Raw genomic sequence first — 20,390 nt, 5'->3', positions numbered from 1 at the left:
TTTTGTAATTAACGGCACTAGTGTGTTGGATGTTGATCCTAAATTCAATACCCAAACATTTCAATGTGGTTACTTCCGTCAATTGTCCCCGATTTTGCATGCATATTCCTTTGCCTAGGTTCATGATGCCTGACTTCCTTTTATTTAGTTTGGCGCCAGAAGCAAGTTCATATGTGTGTACAATCTGAAGAGCTTTCGCCACTTCATCTTCATTTATATCCAGGACGCCCACATCATCTGCGTAGGCGTTGCACACTATTTTCTTGCCGTTTATACACAACCCTTGCAGGTGATGCGTGAGTGTCGCGAGGAGAGGTTCTATTGCTATTGCGAAAAGGGCCATTGACATTGGGCAACCTTGACGTACGGATCCAGTCAATTCAATTTCTCTACTTAGTCGTCCGTTTATAATTATTCGCGCTACACTGTTTTTCAGAATTTGTTGAATAATCCTCACGAATCGTGGTGGGAATCCCATTACTTCCATGATTCCAAGGAGATACTTATGATCTACTCTGTCAAACGCCTTCTCGAAGTCTAATGACACTAAAGCACATTTTATACGGCATACATTTGCGGTTGATATTATGTCCCCATATTCGCATATATTCTGATAGATGTTTCTGTCTTTGCCTACACATCTCTGGTACGGGTCAGTTACTAACAAATGAGCTACCCAAGCACGACTCACGCCCCGTCCTCACAGCTTTACTTCTGCCAGTACCTCGTCTCCTACCTTCCAAACTTAACAGGAGCTCTCCTGCGACCCTTTAAGAACTAGCACTCCTGAAAGATAGGATATTACGGAGACATGGCTTAGCCACAGCTTGGGGATGTTTTCAGAATGAGATTTTTCACTTTGCAGCGGAGTGTGCGCTGATATGAAACATCCTGGCAGATTAAAACTGTGTGCCGCACCGAGACTCGAACTCGGGACCTTTACCTTTCGCGGGAAAGTGCTCTACCAACCGAGCTACCCAAGCACGACTCACGCCCCGTCCTCACAGCTTTACTTCTGCCAGTACCCCGTCTCCTACCTTCCAAACTTAACAGGAGCTCTCCTGCGAACCTTTCAGAACTAGCACTCCTGAAAGAAAGGATATTGCGGAGACATGGCTTAGCCACAGCGTGCGGATGTTTCCAGAATGAGATTTTTCACTCTGCAGCGGAGTGTGCGCTGATATGAAACTTCGTGGCAGATTAAAACTGTGTGCCGGACCGAGACTCGAACTCGGGACCTATGCCTTTCGCGGGCAAGTGCTCTACCAACTGAGCTACCGAAGCACGACTCACGCCCCGTCCTCAAAGCTTTACTTCTGCCAGTACCTCGTCTCCTACCTTCCAAACTTAACAGGAGCTCTCCTGCGAACGTTTCAGAACTAGCACTCCTGAAAGAAAGGATATTGCGGAGACATGGCTTAGCCACAGCCTGGGGATGTTTCCAGAATGAGATTTTTCACTCTGCAGCGGAGTGTGCGCTGATATGAAACTTCGTGGCAGATTAAAACTGTGTGCCGGACCGAGACTCGAACTCGGGACCTATGCCTTTCGCGGGCAAGTGCTCTACCAACTGAGCTACCCAAGCACGACTCACGCCCCGTCCTCACAGCTTTATTTCTGCCAGTACCTCGTCTGCTGCCTTCCAAACTGAGTTGGTAGAGCACTCGCTCGTGAAAGGCAAAGGTCCCGAGTTCGAGTCTCGGTCCGGCACACAGTTTTAATGTGCCACGAATTCTCAAGACACAGAGATTTCACGAAGAGATTTTGGGAAGAGGACAAGGAAGCTGTCAGAGCGAGCTAACAAATTCAGATGCATAACGCAGAAAGAGAGGAGGAGAAGACGAGGGGAAGACAGGGCTGCCACTGGCTGGCGGCGCCGGCCCGGTCGGTACCTGGGGTGGAGCGGCGGCTGCCAGCGTAGGGCCACGCCCTCGGCGGTTGGCAGCCCTGGGGCCGCCACGGCGCGCAGCCGCCTCGGCGCCGACGGCCGCCCGGCGGGGGTGCTGAAGTGGCGGACCGCGCTTCGACTCCCGTCGCGCACGCTGTCCGAGAAGTAGGCGCGCACGTAGAACTCGTAGCGCGTGTGCGGCCGCAGTCCCGACAGCACGGCGCGCCGCTCCCGCAGGGGCAGCATGGCGAACTCCATCTGCAGCAGGCGGCAGATCCTCTGTAGCCCGTCTCACAAATGTGGGGGCACGATTCTCACGCGCGTATCAGTTACGAACTAGCGATACCACGGACGCAGCGTCGAAACAGGGCACAAGTTTCTTAAATGAGTAATACTGGGGGATTTGGTAGGTCTACATTTACATTTATACTCCGCAAGCCACCCAACGGGGTGTAGCGGAGGGCACTTTACGTGCCACTGTCATTACCTCCCTTTTCTGTTCCAGTCGCGTATGGTTCGCGGGAAGAACGACTGCCGGAAAGCCTCCGTGCGCGCTCGAATCTCTCTAATTTTACATTCGTGATCTCTCCGGGAGGTATAAGTAGGGGGAAGCAATATATTTGATACCTCATCCAGAAACGCACCCTCTCGAAACCTGGACAGCGAGCTACACCGCGATGCAGAGCACCTCTCTTGCAGAGTCTGCCACTTGAGTTTGCTAAACATCTCCGTAACGCTATCACGCTTAGCAAATAACCCTGTGACGAAACGCGCCGCTCTTCTTTGGATCTTCTTTATCTCCTCTGTCAACCCGATCTCGTACGGATCCCACACTGATGAGCAATACTCAAGTGTAGGCCGAACGAGTGTTTTGCAAGCCACCTCCTTTGTTGATGGACTACATTTTCTAAGGACTCTCCCAATGAATCTCAACCTGGTACCCGCCTCACCAACAATTAATTTTATATGATCATTCCACTTCAAATCGTTCCGCACGCATACTGCCAGATATTTTACAGAAGTAACTGCTACCAATGTTTGTTCCGCTATCATATAATCATACAATAAAGGATCCTTCTTTCTATGTATTCGCAATACATTACATTTGTCTATGTTAAGGGTCAGTTGCCACTCCCGGCACCAAGTGCCTATCCGCTGCAGATCTTCCTGCATTTCGCTGCAATTTTCTAATGCTGCAACTTCTCTGTATACTACAGCATCATCCGCGAAAAGCCGCTTGGAACTTCCGACACTATCTACTAGGTCATTTATATATATTGTGAAAAGCAATCGAACTTGCTTTAAATGTTATAAAAAATATAATTGTGAACTTCACAGACCGAAAGGAACATAGTATCCAATGGCTATGTTGTATCGGTGAGTCACAGTTGGAATCAGTCAACTCATACAAATACCTGAGTATAACATTTTGTAGGGATATGAACCCCCCCCCCCCCATGAACCATGGACTTTGCCGTTGGTGGGGAGGCTTGCGTGCCTCAGCGATACAGATAGCCGTACCGTAGGTGCAACCACAACGGAGGGGTATCTGTTGAGAGGCCAGACAAACGTGTGGTTCCTGAAGAGGGGCAGCAGCCTTTTCAGTAGTTGCAAGGGCAACAGTCTGGATGATTGACTGATCTGGCCTTGTAACAATAACCAAAACGGCCTTGCTGTGCTGGTACTGCGAACGGCTGAAAGCAAGGGGAAACTACAGCCGTAATTTTTCCCGAGGGCATGCAGCTTTACTGTATGGTTAAATGATGATGGCGTCCTCTTGGGTAAAATATTCCGGAGGTAAAATAGTCCCCCATTCGGATCTCCGGGCGGGGACTACTCAAGAGGATGTCGTTATCAGGAGAAAGAAAACTGGCGTTCTACGGATCGGAGCGTGGAATGTCAGATCCCTTAATCGGGCAGGTAAGTTAGAAAATTTAAAAAGGGAAATGGATAGGTTGAAGTTAGATATAGTGGGAATTAGTGAAGTTCGGTGGCAGGAGGAACAAGACTTCTGGTCAGGTGACTACAGGGTTATAAACACAAAATCAAATAGGGGTAATGCAGGAGTAGGTTTAATAATGAATAGGAAAATAGGAATGTGGGTAAGCTACTACAAACAGCATAGTGAACGCATTATTGTGGCCAAGATAGATACGAAGCCCACGCCTACTACAGTAGTACAAGTTTATATGCCAACTAGCTCGGCAGATGACGAAGAAATTGAAGAAATGTATGATGAAATAAAAGAAATTATTCAGATTGTGAAGGGAGACGAAAATTTAATAGTTATGGGTGACTGGAATTCGAGTGTAGGAAAAGGGAGAGAAGGAAACATAGTAGGTGAATATGGATTGGGGCTAAGAAATGAAAGAGGAAGCCGCCTGGTAGAATTTTGCACAGAGCACAACATAATCATAACTAACACTTGGTTTAAGAATCATGAAAGAAGGTTGTATACATGGAAGAACCCTGGAGATACTAAAAGGTATCAGATAGATTATATAATGGTAAGACAGAGATTTAGGAACCAGGTTTTAAATTGTAAGACATTTCCAGGGGCAGATGTGGACTCTGACCACAATCTATTGGTTATGACCTGTAGATTAAAACTAAAGAAACTGCAAAAAGGTGGGAATTTAAGGAGATGGGACCTGGATAAACTAAAAGAACCAAAGGTTGTACAGAGATTCAGGGAGAGCATAAGGGAGCAATTGACAGGAATGGGGGAAATAAATACAGTAGTAGAAGAATGGGTAGCTTTGAGGGATGAAATAGTGAAGGCAGCAGAGGATCAAGTAGGTAAAAAGACGAGGGCTAGTAGAAATCCTTGGGTAACAGAAGAAATATTGAATTTAATTGATGAAAGGAGAAAATATAAAAATGCAGTAAGTGAAGCAGGCAAAAAGGAATACAAACGTCTCAAAAATGAGATCGACAGGAAGTGCAAAATGGCTAAGCAGGGATGGCTAGAGGACAAATGTGAGGATGTAGAGGCCTATCTCACTAGGGGTAAGATAGACACCGCCTACAGGAAAATTAAAGAGACCTTTGGAGATAAGAGAACGACTTGTATGAATATCAAGAGCTCAGATGGAAACCCAGTTCTAAGCAAATAAGGGAAAGCAGAAAGGTGGAAGGAGTATATAGAGGGTCTATACAAGGGCGATGTACTTGAGGACAATATTATGGAAATGGAAGAGGATGTATATGAAGATGAAATGGGAGATACGATATTGCGTGAAGAGTTTGACAGAGCACTGAAAGACCTGAGTCGAAACAAGGCCCCCGGAGTAGACAATGTACCATTGGAACTACTGACGGCCGTGGGAGAGCCAGTCCTGACAAAACTCTACCATCTGGTGAGCAAGATGTATGAAACAGGCGAAATACCCACAGACTTCAAGAATAATATAATAATTCCAATCCCAAAGAAAGCAGGTGTTGACAGATGTGAAAATTACCGAACTATCAGCTTAATAAGTCACAGCTGCAAAATACTAACACGAATTCTTTACAGACGAATGGAAAAACTAGTAGAAGCCAACCTCGGGGAAGATCAGTTTGGATTCCGTAGAAACACTGGAACACGTGAGGCAATACTGACCATACGACTTATCTTAGAAGAAAGATTAAGGAAAGGCAAACCTACGTTTCTAGCATTTGTAGACTTAGAGAAAGCTTTTGACAATGTTGACTGGAATACTCTCTTTCAAATTCTAAAGGTGGCAGGGGTAAAATACAGGGAGCGAAAGGCTATTTACAATTTGTACAGAATCCAGATGGCAGTTATAAGAGTCGAGGGACATGAAAGGGAAGCAGTGGTTGGGAAGGGAGTAAGACAGGGTTGTAGCCTCTCCCCGATGTTGTTCAATCTGTATATTGAGCAAGCAGTAAAGGAAACAAAAGAAAAATTCGGAGTAGGTATTAAAATTCATGGAGAAGAAATAAAAACTTTGAGGTTCGCCGATGACATTGTAATTCTGTCAGAGACAGCAAAGGACTTGGAAGAGCAGTTGAATGGAATGGACAGTGTCTTGAAAGGAGGATATAAGATGAACATCAACAAAAGCAAAACGAAGATAATGGAATGTAGTCGAATTAAGTCGGGTGATGCTGAGGGAATTAGATTAGGAAATGAGACACTTAAAGTAGTAAAGGAGTTTTGCTATTTGGGGAGCAAAATAACTGATGATGGTCGAAGTAGAGAGGATATAAAATGTAGACTGGCAATGGCAAGGAAAGCTTTTCTGAAGAAGAAAAATTTGTTAACATCGAGTATAGATTTAAGTGTCAGGAAGTCATTTCTGAAAGCATTTGTATGGAGTGTAGCCATGTATGGAAGTGAAACATGGACGATAAATAGTTTGGACAAGAAGAGAATAGAAGCATTCGAAATTTGGTGGTACAGAAGAATGTTGAAGATTAGATGGATAGATCACATAACTAATGAGGAAGTATTGAATAGGATTGGGGAGAAGAGAAGTTTGTGGCACAACTTGACCAGAAGACGGGATCGGTTGGTAGGACATGTTCTGAGGCATCAAGGGATCACCAGTTTAGTATTGGAGGGCAGCGTGGAGGGTAAAAATCGTAGAGGGAGACCAAGAGATGAATACACTAAGCAGATTCAGAAGGATGTAGATTGCAGTAGGTACTGGGAGATGAAGAAGCTTGCACAGGACAGAGTAGCATGGAGAGCTGCATCAAACCAGTCTCAGGACTGAAGACCACAACAACAACAACAACAGGGATATGAAATGGAATGATCACATAGGTTCAGACGTGGGTAAAGCAAGTGGTAGAATTCGGTTTACTGGTAGAATACTGGGCAAATGCAATCAGTCTACAAAAGAGATGCTTAAAAATCACTTGTGTGAAAAGTTCTAAAATATTGCTCTAGTGTGTGGGACCCGCACCAAAAAGCACTAACAAGGGATATTGAACATACACAGAGAAGGGCAACACGAATGGTCATTGGTTTGTTTGATCCCTGGGAGAGTCTCACAGGAGCTGAACTGGAAGACTCTTGAAGATATACGTAAACTACACCGAGGAAGTCTGTGAACAAGATTTCTAGAATCGGCTTTAAATGAAGACGTTAGGAATATACTACGGCCACATATGTATCGCTCATATAAGATTTATGAGGAATAATCACTACATGCACAGAGCCACTTGAACAATCTTTCTTCTCGTGCTCCGAACATGAATGGAATGGGAAGATACCCTCTTAATTACTACAATGGGACGTACTCCCTACCATGTAATTCACGGTAGTTTGCGGAGTATAGGTGTAGATTTAGATGTTTTTCCACTTTCTGTGTATCTGGGATAAATATTCGATATGGTACCTCTGGAAACACCAAACAGTTTGGCTACCTCTGTATTGTAAGCACACTTCATACGAGCATCAACAGCTGTCCAACGTTCGAATTCACTTAGCTTCGACGTAGTACTCTCACAAGTACGCAGAATCACTGTTCTGACCAAGACTGACAGTGGAAAACTATTGAGGATATTGCAGATGTACCGTTCGTGGTCAGATACAACAGCGTCACCAGGAGGTATGACCCAGCATCTGTATTTATGAGGCGTATTACGAAAGTAAGGTCCGATCGGTCGCGAAATGGAAAGCGCAGTGAAAATCAAAGATGTTTTATTTGCAGTAGTAAGCCACACCTTCCATCAACGTCCCTACATAGTTGTAGCTCCGTCTGAGACATTTGTCGTAGCGCTGTACCAACTTTCCAGTACCGTAGTCATAGAAGGCAGCCGCCTGCACTTTCCCCCGATTCTCTACGCTCATTTGCAGTTCGTTTTCTGTGCCACAACGTTGACTTCACAGTTAGCGGTTCGTGTCAGCAGAGATGAAAATCAGGGGGAGCAAAGTTCGGGCTGTATGTAGGGCGATCAAACGCTTCCCGTCGAAAACGCAGCTGGGGCGTCTTCATTGCACCTGCACAGTGCGGCCGAGAACTGTCACGAAGAAAGAAATGCGTGACAGTTATGTTGTGCGCGCTGCATCAAATCAGGCGAAATATGTCATGGGCGCTCATACTTGGCGGGAGACACTGTTTTATAGGCATCTTGACGTGCTCACTGTGCGCTCAGAACTGTAAAGACAGACGTGAAGCGACCAGCGGGCATACTAGAGATATTGTCCAACACACCTATGTCAAGCTTTATCGGATTTTCACTGTAGTTTCCATTTTGCGACCGATCGGACCTTACATTTGGAGTACACCCGAATGCTCGGGCTTGCATCTTTCGAGGTGTTTCCATATATTTATCGAACCCCTGTACATAAGGTGGTGGTGACACGCATGTCGTGTGGTTACAAGGTGTTGTCTGGTGCCCATGACGGGAAGCACTTAGTGAATCGGTCTGGTGCTGCCATTACCCACCTTCCAGCCATCTGTGTGGCACTCGTCGACATAGAAGACAACCGCCTGCACTTTTCGCCGATTCTCTACGCTCATTTGCATTTCGTTTTCATTGCCACAACGTTGACTTCACAGTTAGCGGTTCGTGTCAGCAGGGATGAAAATCAGGGGGAGCAAAGTTCGGGCTGTATGTAGGGCGATCAAACGCTTCCCGTCGAAAACGCAGCTGGGGCGTCTTCATTGCACCTGCACAGTGCGGCCGAGAACTGTCACGCAGAAGGAAATGCATGACAGTTATGTTGTGTGGGCTGCATCAAATCAGGAGCAATGTCTCACAGGCACTCATACTTGGCGGAAGACGCTGTTTTCTAGTCATCTTAACGTGCCCACTGTGCATTCAGAACTGTAAAGACAGACGTGAAGCGATCAGCGGGCATACTAGAGACATTGTCTGACACACGTATGCCAAGCTTTATCCGATTTTCAGTATAGTTTCCATTTCGCGACCGACTGGACCTTACATTCGGAATACGCCTCGTATGCTCGAGCTTGCATTTTTCGAGGTGTTTCCATATTTTTATCGAACCAGTGTACATTAGGTGGTGGTGTCTACATCTACATCTACATCCATACTCCGGAAGCTACTTGACGGTGTGTGGCGGAGGGTACCTTTGAGTACCTCTATCGATTGTCCCTTCTATCCCAGTCTTGTATTGTTCGTGGAAAGAAAGATTGTCAGTATGCCTATGTGTGGGCTCTAATCTCTCTGATTTCATCCTCATGATCTCTTCGCAAGATATACGTAGGAGGGAGCAATATACTGCTTGACTCCTCGGTGAAGGTATGTTCTCGAAACTTCAACAAAAGCCCGTTCCGAGCTACTGAGCGTCTCTCCTGCAGAGTCTTCCACTGGAGTTTATCTATCATCTCCGTAACGCTTTCGCGATTAGTAAATGATCCTGTAACGAAGTGCGCTGCTCTCCGTTGGATAATCTCTATCTCTTCTATCAACCCTATCTGGTACGGATCCCACACTGCTGAGCAGTATTCAAGCAGTGGGCGAACAAGTGTACTGTAACCTACTTCCTTTGTTTTTTTTCGGACTGCATTTCTTTAGGATTCTTCGAATGAATCTTAGTCTGGCATCTGCTTCACCGACGATTAATTTTATGTTATCATTCCATTTTAAATCACTCCTAATGCGTACTCCCAGATAATTTATGGAATTAACTGCTTCCAGTTGCTGACCTGCTATATTGTAGCTAAATGATAAGGGATGTTTCTTTCTATGTAATCGCAGCATATTACACTTGTCTACATTGAGATTCAATTGCCATTCCCTGCAGGATGCGTCAATTCGCTGCAGATCCTCGTGCATTTCAGTACAATTTTCCATTGTTACAACCTCTCGATATACCACAGCATCATCCGCAAAAAGCGTGAGTGAACGCACGTGGTGTGGTCCCAAGGTGTTGGCTGGTGCCCACAGTGGGAAGCACCTAATGGAGCAGTGCGGCGCTGGCACTACCCACCTTCCAGCCGTCTGTGTGGCACTCGTCGGTGTTCTGCTGCGCCGCGGACCCGGCGCCCCCGGCGTCGCTGGCCGCGCTGTAGTGCAGCACGTAGCCGATGACTCCCGGCAGGCGCGCCGTGACGCCGCCCCTGTCCCAGCGCACCTCGGCCGCCGTCTCGTTGAGTGGGCGGGCCTCCGCGTCGAACGAGACCCGGCCGCAGGACGCCAGGTAGCCGTTTGACACGGGGGACACCTGCACCACAGAGTCATCCGTCCACCTGTACACCTGCTCCGAGGGCTGTCCAGAAAGTAAGTTACGATTGATCGCGAAATGAAAATCACAGTGGAAATCAGAAATGTTTCATTTGTAACAGTTAGCTGCACCTTTCAGCTACTTATCTACATAGTCGCCGTTCTGACTCAGACATTCGTCGTAGCGTTGTACCAACTTTCCAATACCCTCATCATAGAAGGCAGACGCCAGTGCTTTCCGCCAATTCTCTACGCTGGCCTACAGCTCGTTGTCTGTGCCAAAATGTTGTCTTCATAGCCAGCGGTTCGTTTGAGCAGAGATGAAACTCAGTGGGAGACAATTACGGGCTGTATTGTGGGTAACCAAACATTTCCAATTGAAACGATGCAGGAACATCTTCATTGCCCCTGCAGAATGAGGCTGAGAATTGTCTTGAAGAAGAAACCGCACGACAGTTGTGTAATGTCGGTTGCATCGCTTCAGGGGAAAATTCTCGCCAGGCCCTCGTACTTGGCGGGAGACACTATTTTCTATAACATCTTTACGCGCTCACTAAGAGCTCAGGAATGAAAAGAGCGACATAATTCTACCTAGAGTCATACTAGAGACACTGCCCAACACATCTTTGCAAAGCTTTATCGGATTTTCATAGTCGTTTCCATTTCGCGACCGATCGTAACTTACCTTCTGGACAGTCCTCGTACTTTGCCTCCCTGTCACCTGGACCGCTTTGCAATTGGCGAACATGGACGAAAAAACCGTACAGTGGCTGTCTGCGAGGAAAACAGCAAGGTGGAGCATCTCTATTCGCTAGGTTGGTCCGACACTGTCCCACAGAACAATTGTGCCCTTGCCCACCCATCATCGCTCTTGTTGGCTGGTACGTGTAGTGTAAGGTTAAGTGCAAGTTGAGATGCATATAGCCTGTGTGAAGTGACATGACATTACGGTGCAACAAGCACATTCCGCACGGGCCGTGCAGGTCCTGTGCATATTGAGACGTACAAACATTCATTCCCTGCCCCTATTAGTGATGCATTGCACTGACAGGGCCGAAGCATGCCCATTGTATCCTCTCCTCCCCTTGTCTCCTTCGTCGACGTCGTCGGTAGTGGTTGTAGTTTGTTTGGTTCTCTCTTCTTTCTTCTTCATACGCTCGGCAAATCCTCAGGGTCCTATGTTCGAAGAAGTGGGGAAGGGGCACATCTCATTGTCTTTTTGAAATCATGATATACAACAAAACATTAAGAACTTCCAATTTATATTCTTCGTTCGAGTACGGCAGGAAAAGAAATAAAATGTCACTATTCTGACAAAAGTGATAACATCGATGTGAAATTGTAGTTTCTACAGTTGGTCGTCTACAGAATTGAGACGCAACACACGAATTGTCTTTTCACGTAACTGTATTTTATAGTGGTCCCGATTTGGCTACAAAAATCATATTCATTCGGAACTCAATCATAATTAATGCCAATTTTTATAGTGTTCGCCTGTGTGTGAATGGGATTTTCAACTTATAACTCCGTTCCAGCTACACGTAACCCAAGACTGTTGATACGTTGCTATGAAACCACACAATCAAATCTAATTCCCGAAATTTGTCTTTTTCCTCACAAATTGTCTTTCGTAATAGTTAATTAAAAGCCAGTTCAGAATCATATGCTTTCTCAAAACAACTTCCGATTTTAGTATTATCGGTAATAATTCTTCGTTTTATGCGAAGTCTACATCGATGCTGTAGCGCGATCCCTTGTAACATATATCGCGCCTCGCTGATAAAGTGCGCAAGATGTGACCTTTATTTGGACAGTTAGCGTATTCCATTTTGTTTCCTTCTCTCTCTCTCTCTCTCTCTCTCTCTCTCTCTCTCTCTCTCTCTTCCTTTTACTACTCAAAGGACTCAATAATTAAATTAGAATTGCCCTCTACGCAATCAATTAGGACAAAAACATGAAATTCACTTATCGCGCACCAGAGTAACTCGATAGAGTTCTAATGTCTCTGTCTTTATCAAAGAAAAAATATATTTCTTCATTGTCAAGTCTATGTCAAATCACTATCATATCACTGTGAATACGATATAATAGTCATATGATTTTTACTCATACCATACACAATTATTTCAATAGCTTTTCAAATAAATAATCAAATTAAAAACCACAAATATTACTATCGGGGTACACACAATACGTTTCGATATATATATAAAAAGAACTTGCGATTCAGCGTGACGTCACGCATTAACATTTCCTGTTACTCTACCAACTCAACATGACACTACGCATTTCTCGGAATTGAAACTTCTCTGTTAAATTACTTTCGGAGCATTTCTTACTTTTACCACGATTGGCACCTTATGTAAGGTTACACCATGCAATTTTTCTCAAACGATATTACAGAAATTATTCAGGAAAAAATGATTTTTATGTTACTTGTAACTTTATATGTCAGCTTCACAGTGAAGCTTATGGTCATACTTATTGTGATATTACATTTAAGTAAGACACTGCGCGAAATATGAAAGTCTGCAATGAAAAATAGAGGTAGCTTTGATATTGTGATTGGTTTAAAATACACCATATGCTGCCGCATACGAAATTTAGCTTATACGTTGAATTTTTCTTTAGACTTGATAGGACAGGGTGTATACACCGACAAGGAAAAAAAATACCCGAATTTTTCCCAGTTAAAAAATACACTTTTTCCCAGGTGAAAATACACTTTTCCGTGTTACGCGGCAGTATACTTTCCCATGGAACTGCAAAACTTATTAATGCTTTGAAAGGTAATCCACTGGCGTAGAACTTCCCGGCACTGTAGACAACGATATTCAGCAAAAAAAATCTTGGAAAAATCTTTAAGTGCAGCAACATCTACGCTGCATATTTTCGTAATTACGAAAGTATAAATTAGAATTCCATCAAACTCAGTACGTCACTTTCCAAAACATTGAAAATGAGATTGCGATGCGCTTTTGTAAGCCAATCGTAGCTCGTGATTCTTGATCTCAACCATGCGGTCAGCGAGTAATAACATCACTGTTAAGTAGCGCGAACACACACATAGGAAAGATTAGTGGTTTAAATTAAAACACATAGTTACAAGAAAAACTAAGCTTTCACATGTAAAACTCATTTGTAAGATTAATGGAAATACGGCTTGAAGTGCACATACGTATGTCTAGATTTACAAATTTTTTAGTGTGGTTTTCGGAATTCTAATTTTCTTGGAGTATCAGTACTGTATTATCTCATGTTTGGTTCTTTATTATGGCATAATGCCATACGTACTGGAAGATGAAAACGTGCACCTGAAATTCAGTGAACAATTGGAACGAGCCTATATTGTGGAATGAAACGTTTAGTTTCAAATAAATTGACTGTCTCAATGGAAAAATTAATAAAAGCCAAATTTCTTTAGTCAACCGAGAAAAATAACTTCATTGTTCTCCAAGGCGATTACTGGTTGACGGCCAAAAACGTGGAAATAAAATCAAATTAGAAAACTGAAACTAATAATATATTTAGCCTTCCATAATTGTGTGAGTGTATTTTAATTCATTTGATAGCTCCTGGCCACAGAAATCCGTTTTGTTTCGATTTGACATAGGAGCTATAAACGAAGAGGAGACAATAAAATCACTAAAGGTAAACACGGGTCACGTAACGACTACCCCCCTCTCCACTATAACTCAGACTGCTCTGCGCAAGCGCGGATCTGGCAGCTTGGACGCGCCAGAAGAATTTTTCCGGTTAGCATCTGGCTTCAACTACCCAGAATCGGGAGGAGGTATTGCTCATATGCCACTGAAGTCCGCATGCTCTTGAGCCCTCTGGAAACTGGTCAAACGAAACTAAAGTAAATACTTGTGATGTGATGTTCACCAGAAGCAGTTTGTTGTTATGAAGTACTGCATAGTCTTCGTCCTACGCCTTCGACACATATTGCTGTTGGCAGACGCTTGTGTGTGAACGGTGTTCTGTTGTTGTAAATGGTGCATTTCCTTTGTGATTTAGATCTTATTTTTTCTCTCTCGTTGTTGCTGCAGAATTATTCTGCAGCAGTGGGATACAGTAATATTCTTTGTTAGAGTGTCAGTTCTTACCAGTCAAAATTAGAATAATTTAACTGAAAACTAAAACAATGAAAAATTCCCGGAATTCCGAAAAATTACCGGGTTTTTCTCGGTTGTCCCGAGGCGTATATACCCCGTAGAAAGTCTCTATCTGTCTCCAGTATGGAGCAAAAGGATTTTATGTACCGAGTTCATTTTCGATTGCAGGCAAGCAAGAATGAAATATTCATAACATCTCTCATACCTCCTGAACAGGCAGAGATATCGAAACGAGGTTTTGGAAATGACAGCACGCATCGGGTAGAGTACTTCGATATAGGTGAAGCAATAGTTTTCTTATGAATCGAGTACTGTAATTTTTTAACAGTAGTCGAAAACTAGTGGAAATAGAAATTCCTAGTATAAAAATAAACACGGAATCCCTTGTCTTGTGTAACTGTAAACCGATGCAGTGAGGTTTTCCTTAAGATATTTGGCGTGTTTCCGGAGTCTCCTTGAACGGCGTCAACCCGCAACGCAGTAGCGCTCTGCGGGTCGTCGCTCCGGGTCCGCAGGCGCACAGGCCGAAGTCAGCCGAACTACTCCCGACCTGCAGGCAGCAGATCAGAGGGCGCGCAAGAGCAGTGGAGGCCGCCACATCTACGGGCCTTTTGCTGCATCCGCCGCGCCACTTTCCTCAGCCAATCCGAGCTCACATCGCTAGACCAGTAGCTTATCTGGTAGTCGTCCGCCACGCGGATGTAATTACCCTCGCCCTACGAGCAGCAGAATTAGAAGATCGCCAGCACCACACAACCACCTGGACTTGACGCCTCTCTTGTCACCCGGGACCACGCGCTGCTTCGGCCGTGGACTCTGGCGCTGGAATCCTTGTGTGGCTTGTGAGATGAGACTTTAATTTCCTCCCAACTACTGATGTCTAAGAAGAACTTTTCAGAAGGTAGTCTCACCCAGATATTTACTAATTTTGTTTCCCAAGAACTTTGTTGTCAAAGAAGTCATTCCTCTATTTTTAAAGAAGGATTTTTCTTATTTGTTTTGAACTGCTAACAGAGCACAGAACTTACGTTTGTGAACATAAACTGATTGTGTCACTCAATTGATTTGTGAGTGTAAGCCGGCCGGGGTGGCCAAACGGTTCTAGGCGCTACAGTCTAGAACCGCGCGACCGCTACGGTCGCAGGTTCGAATCCTGCCTCGGGCATGTATGTGTGTGATGTCCTTAGGTTAGTTAGGTTTAAGTAGTTCTAAGTTCTAGGGGACTGGTGATCTCAGAAGTTAAGTCCCACAGTGATCAGAGCCATTTGAACCATTTTTGTGACTGGAATCACTGACTTACTGTAAAAGTGCCGCAAGCTGGGATACTTCACTACTAACCTGTCTGCTTGATTAATGAGACACTCTGTTTCAGGATTCTGTCGCAATAGCTACTTCAAGGTGAGTTTGTGAAAATTATACTGTGTTTTGGCAAAACGTGTCAACTAGAGAAATTCAGCCGTTATTCATGAAAGAGGAAAGGTCATCAATTCACACAAAAGTAAATTGCCAGTTCTGTTGCAGTTCTGGCAGAATCACTGTAATCCGTAGTATTTTAATAGAGAACGATTGGAATGAAAGTTCACCAAAGAATCTTCTTCCTGTTCTTCATCTGATAAATATAAAAATAATTACGAGTGTTACTCACCTATGACTTGCCAAACACAATGTGTGGTTCGCAAATAAAGGCGTTGTTACTGAGAAAAGTAATCTATTGATCCACTACGCAACACGATGCTGTCAGCAGTTGCTGAGAATAGCACACATGATAGGAATGTGGAAGGTAACCAGGCGTGCCTTGTGAGGAAAGACTTCACATCATGCGGAGACCATTGTCATGAATGATGGGCTGTCTTTATCAGCAATGTATTTCAGGAAATTAAATATATCAAATCATCACAATCTTTCAGGATACTGATACTTTCGGAATAATTCCAATGACATTCCTCATTTATGTAACCTGAAACCACTAAAATGCTTTATTCATCAATATCCATCAAATAAAATGTCATTCGTGGGGGTTTCTCGACTGTTTCCAGCTTACAACGAAACTGCAATATCTGCATGCATGTAGTGTAACGTCTCTTATTACAACAGTATCCAAACAATCACATTCAAACTTATTCACTTCATGTGTCTGACGCTTTTTAACATGTGCACAAATGGGATATACCTATGGAAATTCACACTTTTAGAATGTCTGTAACATCGCACAGATACGACAGCATAATTGGCAGCACACAGACAATCTCGTTTCACTGTGTATTATTTCAAATTCCCTGCATTGTTTCTCCATCACATGATTTTATAACATTACTTATAACTTCACAGCTCTCACAATGAACTGCCTGTCCGCCTTTGCGATCTGAAGACATTGTCGAGGCAGAAGACATGATCCTATTGGCTAATGGCTCACCAGTCACTGAACTGTGGATTGTTCTCGACAAAAGAAAAACAATAACGAAACAAGTCATCAACACTATATAGATATACACCGAAGCGCCAAAGAAACTGGTTTAGGCATGTATATTCAAATACACGCCGGCCGGTGTGGCCGAGCGGTTCTTGGCGCTTCAGTCTGGAACCGCGCGACCGCTACTGTCGCAGGTTCGAATCCTGCCTCGGGCATGGATGTGTGTGATGTCCTTAGGTTAGTTAGGTTTAAGTAGTTCTAAGTTCTAGGGGACTGATGACCTCAGAAGTTAAGTCCCATAGTGCTCAGAGTCATTTGAACCATTTTTATTCAAATACAGAGATATGTACAGAGGCAGAATACGGCGCTGCGGTCGGCAACGCCTGAATAAAGCAACAAGTGTCTGGCGCAATTGTTAGATAAGTTACTCCTGCTACACTAGCAGGTTATCAAGATATAAGAGAGTTTGAACGTGGTGTTATGGTCGGCGCACGAGCGATGGGACACAGCATCTCTGAGATAGCGATGAAGTGAGAATTTTCCCGTACGACCATTTCACGAGTGCACCGTGAATATCAGGAATTCGGCAAAACGTGAAACCTCCGACATCGCTGCGGTCGGAAAAGACCCTGCAAGAAGGTGTCCAACGACGAAGACAGATGTGCAGCCCTTCCGCAAATTGCTGCAGATTTCAATGCTGGGCCATCAGCAAGTGTCAGCGTGCGAACCATTCAACGAAACGTCATCGATATGGGTTTTCGGAAGCGAAGGCCCACTCGTGTATCTTTGATAACTGAACGTCACAATGCTTACGCCTCACCTGTGTCCGTAAAGACCGACACTGCACTGCTGACGGCTGTAAACATGTTGCCTGCTCGGACGAGTCTCGTTTCAAATTGTATCGAACGGATGGACGTGTACGGGTATGGAGACAACGCCATGAATCCATGGAACCTGCATATCAGCAGGGGACTGTTCAAGCTGGTGGTGGCTCCGTAATGGTGTGGGGCGTGTGCAGTTGGGATGGTATGGGACCCCTGATGCATCTAGATACGACTATGACAGGTGACACGTACGTAAGCGTCCTGTCTGATCAGCTACATCCATTCTTGTCCATTGTGCATTCCGACGGTCTTGGACAATTCCAGCAGGACAATGCGACGACCCACACATCCAGAATCGCTACAGAGTGGTTCCAAGAACACACTTTTGAGTTTAAACACTTCCGCTGGCCACCAACTTCCCAGACATGAACGTTATTGAGCACACCTGGGATGCCTTGCAATGTACTGTTAAGAGATCTCGACTCCCTAGTACTCTTACGCATATATGGGCTGCCCTTCAGGATTCGTGGTGTCATTCCCTCCAACACTATTTCAGACAAAGTCGAGTCCATGCCACGTCGTATTGCGGCACTTCTACGCGCTCGCGAGGGCCGTACGCGATATTAGGCAGGTGCCAGTGTCTTTGGCTCTTAGTATAAATAACTATAGAATATAATGTACGAATGAGAAAAGACCGAGAGCTTAAATGGCGGAAAACGAAATACTACTCAGTGACCGTAAAGTTCAGTAGGAAGACAACAGTTTCTAGAGTGCCAATACTACCACTGCCCATATGCACGACGTCGAAGGGATCACATAGGAAAACAGCTTTCCCACTCCCAGCCTCAAGTGTCCCAAAGTGAGGAAGTGGGCCAGAATCACAACAACACGCAACCAGGGGCAGGGGCCGGACGCGTCAGCAATGCGTAGCGTCTCAGTTTCCATGGTCCCGTTCGAACCTGTTACAGTACAAAAACGCGCTGCCCAGAGTCACACCACACAAGCTATGCGCATCTCAATTTGCGCGTAATCAAAGCTGCACGCCAAACGGACATATTGCTAGAGCTCTGCACGTGCTTCAAGCGGCTTGGTCACAACTGGCCGCAGGCACTCGGACAATGGAGTATGACAGAGCTGCAAATACTACGCACACATCAGCCGTTTGTTCATCCCTGGCCACCTATACCCTTGCTCGCCCAGCTGCCCTCAGGTCGGCACGCGAGCTGGAATACACTACTTTACAGAGGATGAATCGCCTAAAACTTGCACCGCAAATTCTGCGGAGATGGAAAATGGCATTGACGTGCAGTTTTCACAGAAAGGATTGGTTGTCAGGGGCTCGTACGGTGACCCGATCAACAGATTGTAATAATACTTAAAAAGTGTATCTTTCGTGAAATCATACACTTTTTTAAATGGAACAATGCCTATTGACATTAACAGACTAAATGCGGGATAAATTATAATGTGGGAGGTTTTTCTTGACGTTGTAGAAAGGCAAAGTCTGTTCCCACAAAAGATTCCGCGCTCGCAGAAATATCTCCGTATGTTCACATGCATGACATACCTGTTACAATTAAACACTATGTGCTGATATCATTAACCTTTGTTGTTCTGTAATTGTCACTTCCATGTAGCATAATTTTGGTACAATTATCGGTTTGGATTCGTCTAATTACAACTGAAAGAAACGAATTTTTCGTGCCATACCGATGGTAGGCAATGAAAACCACGTAATTTCGTTTTGCTAAATTTTACAACAGAAGCCAAAAACGACTTCCTAAAAAATATGTAAAGTGACACAAATAAAGCTGCTACATATGCAACTAAACTGTAGAAGGGTAGCTACTGACGCATTAGAAAAATCCACGCGCTTTTGAATCTCTCTTTTGTAGAATACTGGTTACTGGAATTACGAGAACAGATGGAGTTACGAGGTTTTAGGTGCCTACCAACGACCCGCTTTTCGCCTTTACTGTTTACAAGGCATTGTCTGTGGCAAATTTCGTAGCTGCTGCGCTACATAAGCTTTTGTTCCGCTTTTATAACCTTTTTTTTCTCTACTACCATTTCAAGTTTCATTTGCACAGCACTAGGAACTGAACACTCATTTCCTTCATATTGTGTTTTGGCAACAACATCCAGCGTTGTGCCTTTGGTCTACAACTTGTGCTGCTAGTTTCAGCAGCCTTTCTTCCCAGCGAACGGAGAACCCAACTCTCAGCATCCGAGTTCCTTCTATCTTTGATTTATTTTCAGTACCTCTGTGTAGGGATGCTATTGTTACAGAGGTGGAGATCTTAAAAGGCAGCAGAGAGAAGAGGCAAAAAGTCAACGGAAGAGCTGTGTTACGGGGATCGACAGGTTATCAGGCAGTCGCTCAAAGAATTCTGGAGGAATGAATTTGGAAGGATTAAGATAGTGCAGTTTTTGCATCTGATCATTTAGCACAAGTTACAAGGATAGCAACATTACTTCATGGAACAATTGACGACGTTAGTAACTGAGACGTATCTTATCTCAGACATTATCTAAGAAGCTCCACTGCACCTTACTGTCTGTAATCAGATCATTTTAAATAGTCGTGATGCCGGCTTTTCATTGTCTTTTCTCATCGAGAGGTCATAGAGTAATAAAATAACTTTCATTTGCAGACGACGCCACATTGTAGTTTTTATTGTACCATCTTTCGCAATATTAATAATAATTCTATATTCATAAATTTGCTTTCGTTGCTTGTAGTAGCTGGTTTCTTTCCATCAGCTTTGATTTAAAAAATGATTTACGCTTCACTGAGGTGTTAATAACGACTCGTTTGTTGACTCATTTTATGACGCAACGACCGAGCGATGGTCTGTCTATCGCAAATCAATATACTATTAAAATTGAGCCTGCATCTTTTGGTGACGTTTTCCGCCTTTCGTACTAATGCGAACTGTACATGTGTCTCGGTTGGTTAATTTTCGTATTTTTACTCGTCGTCAGAAAGGCCATCTAAACGA

At 44.3% G+C, this 20,390-nt stretch overlaps 1 protein-coding gene across 1 annotated transcript in view; it reads right to left on the bottom strand.

Annotated features, from left to right (window-relative positions):
- Window positions 1-20,390, bottom strand: part of LOC126424675 (insulin receptor-related protein-like) — a gene marked incomplete at its 5' end in the record, with an annotated part of 166,117 nt that overhangs the window by 77,791 nt on the left and 67,936 nt on the right. The window contains 2 exons of the mRNA XM_050087404.1: window positions 1,893-2,146; window positions 9,804-10,037. Coding sequence (XP_049943361.1) covers window positions 1,893-2,146; window positions 9,804-10,037 — 488 coding nt within the window. The remainder of the gene's footprint in view (window positions 1-1,892; window positions 2,147-9,803; window positions 10,038-20,390) is intronic.

This window comes from Schistocerca serialis, chromosome 10 (genome assembly GCF_023864345.2).
Source record: "Schistocerca serialis cubense isolate TAMUIC-IGC-003099 chromosome 10, iqSchSeri2.2, whole genome shotgun sequence".
Lineage (NCBI taxonomy): Eukaryota > Metazoa > Arthropoda > Insecta > Orthoptera > Acrididae > Schistocerca > Schistocerca serialis.
Note: the sequence above shows the minus strand (reverse complement) of the source record. Positions and strands in the feature narration are given on the sequence as shown.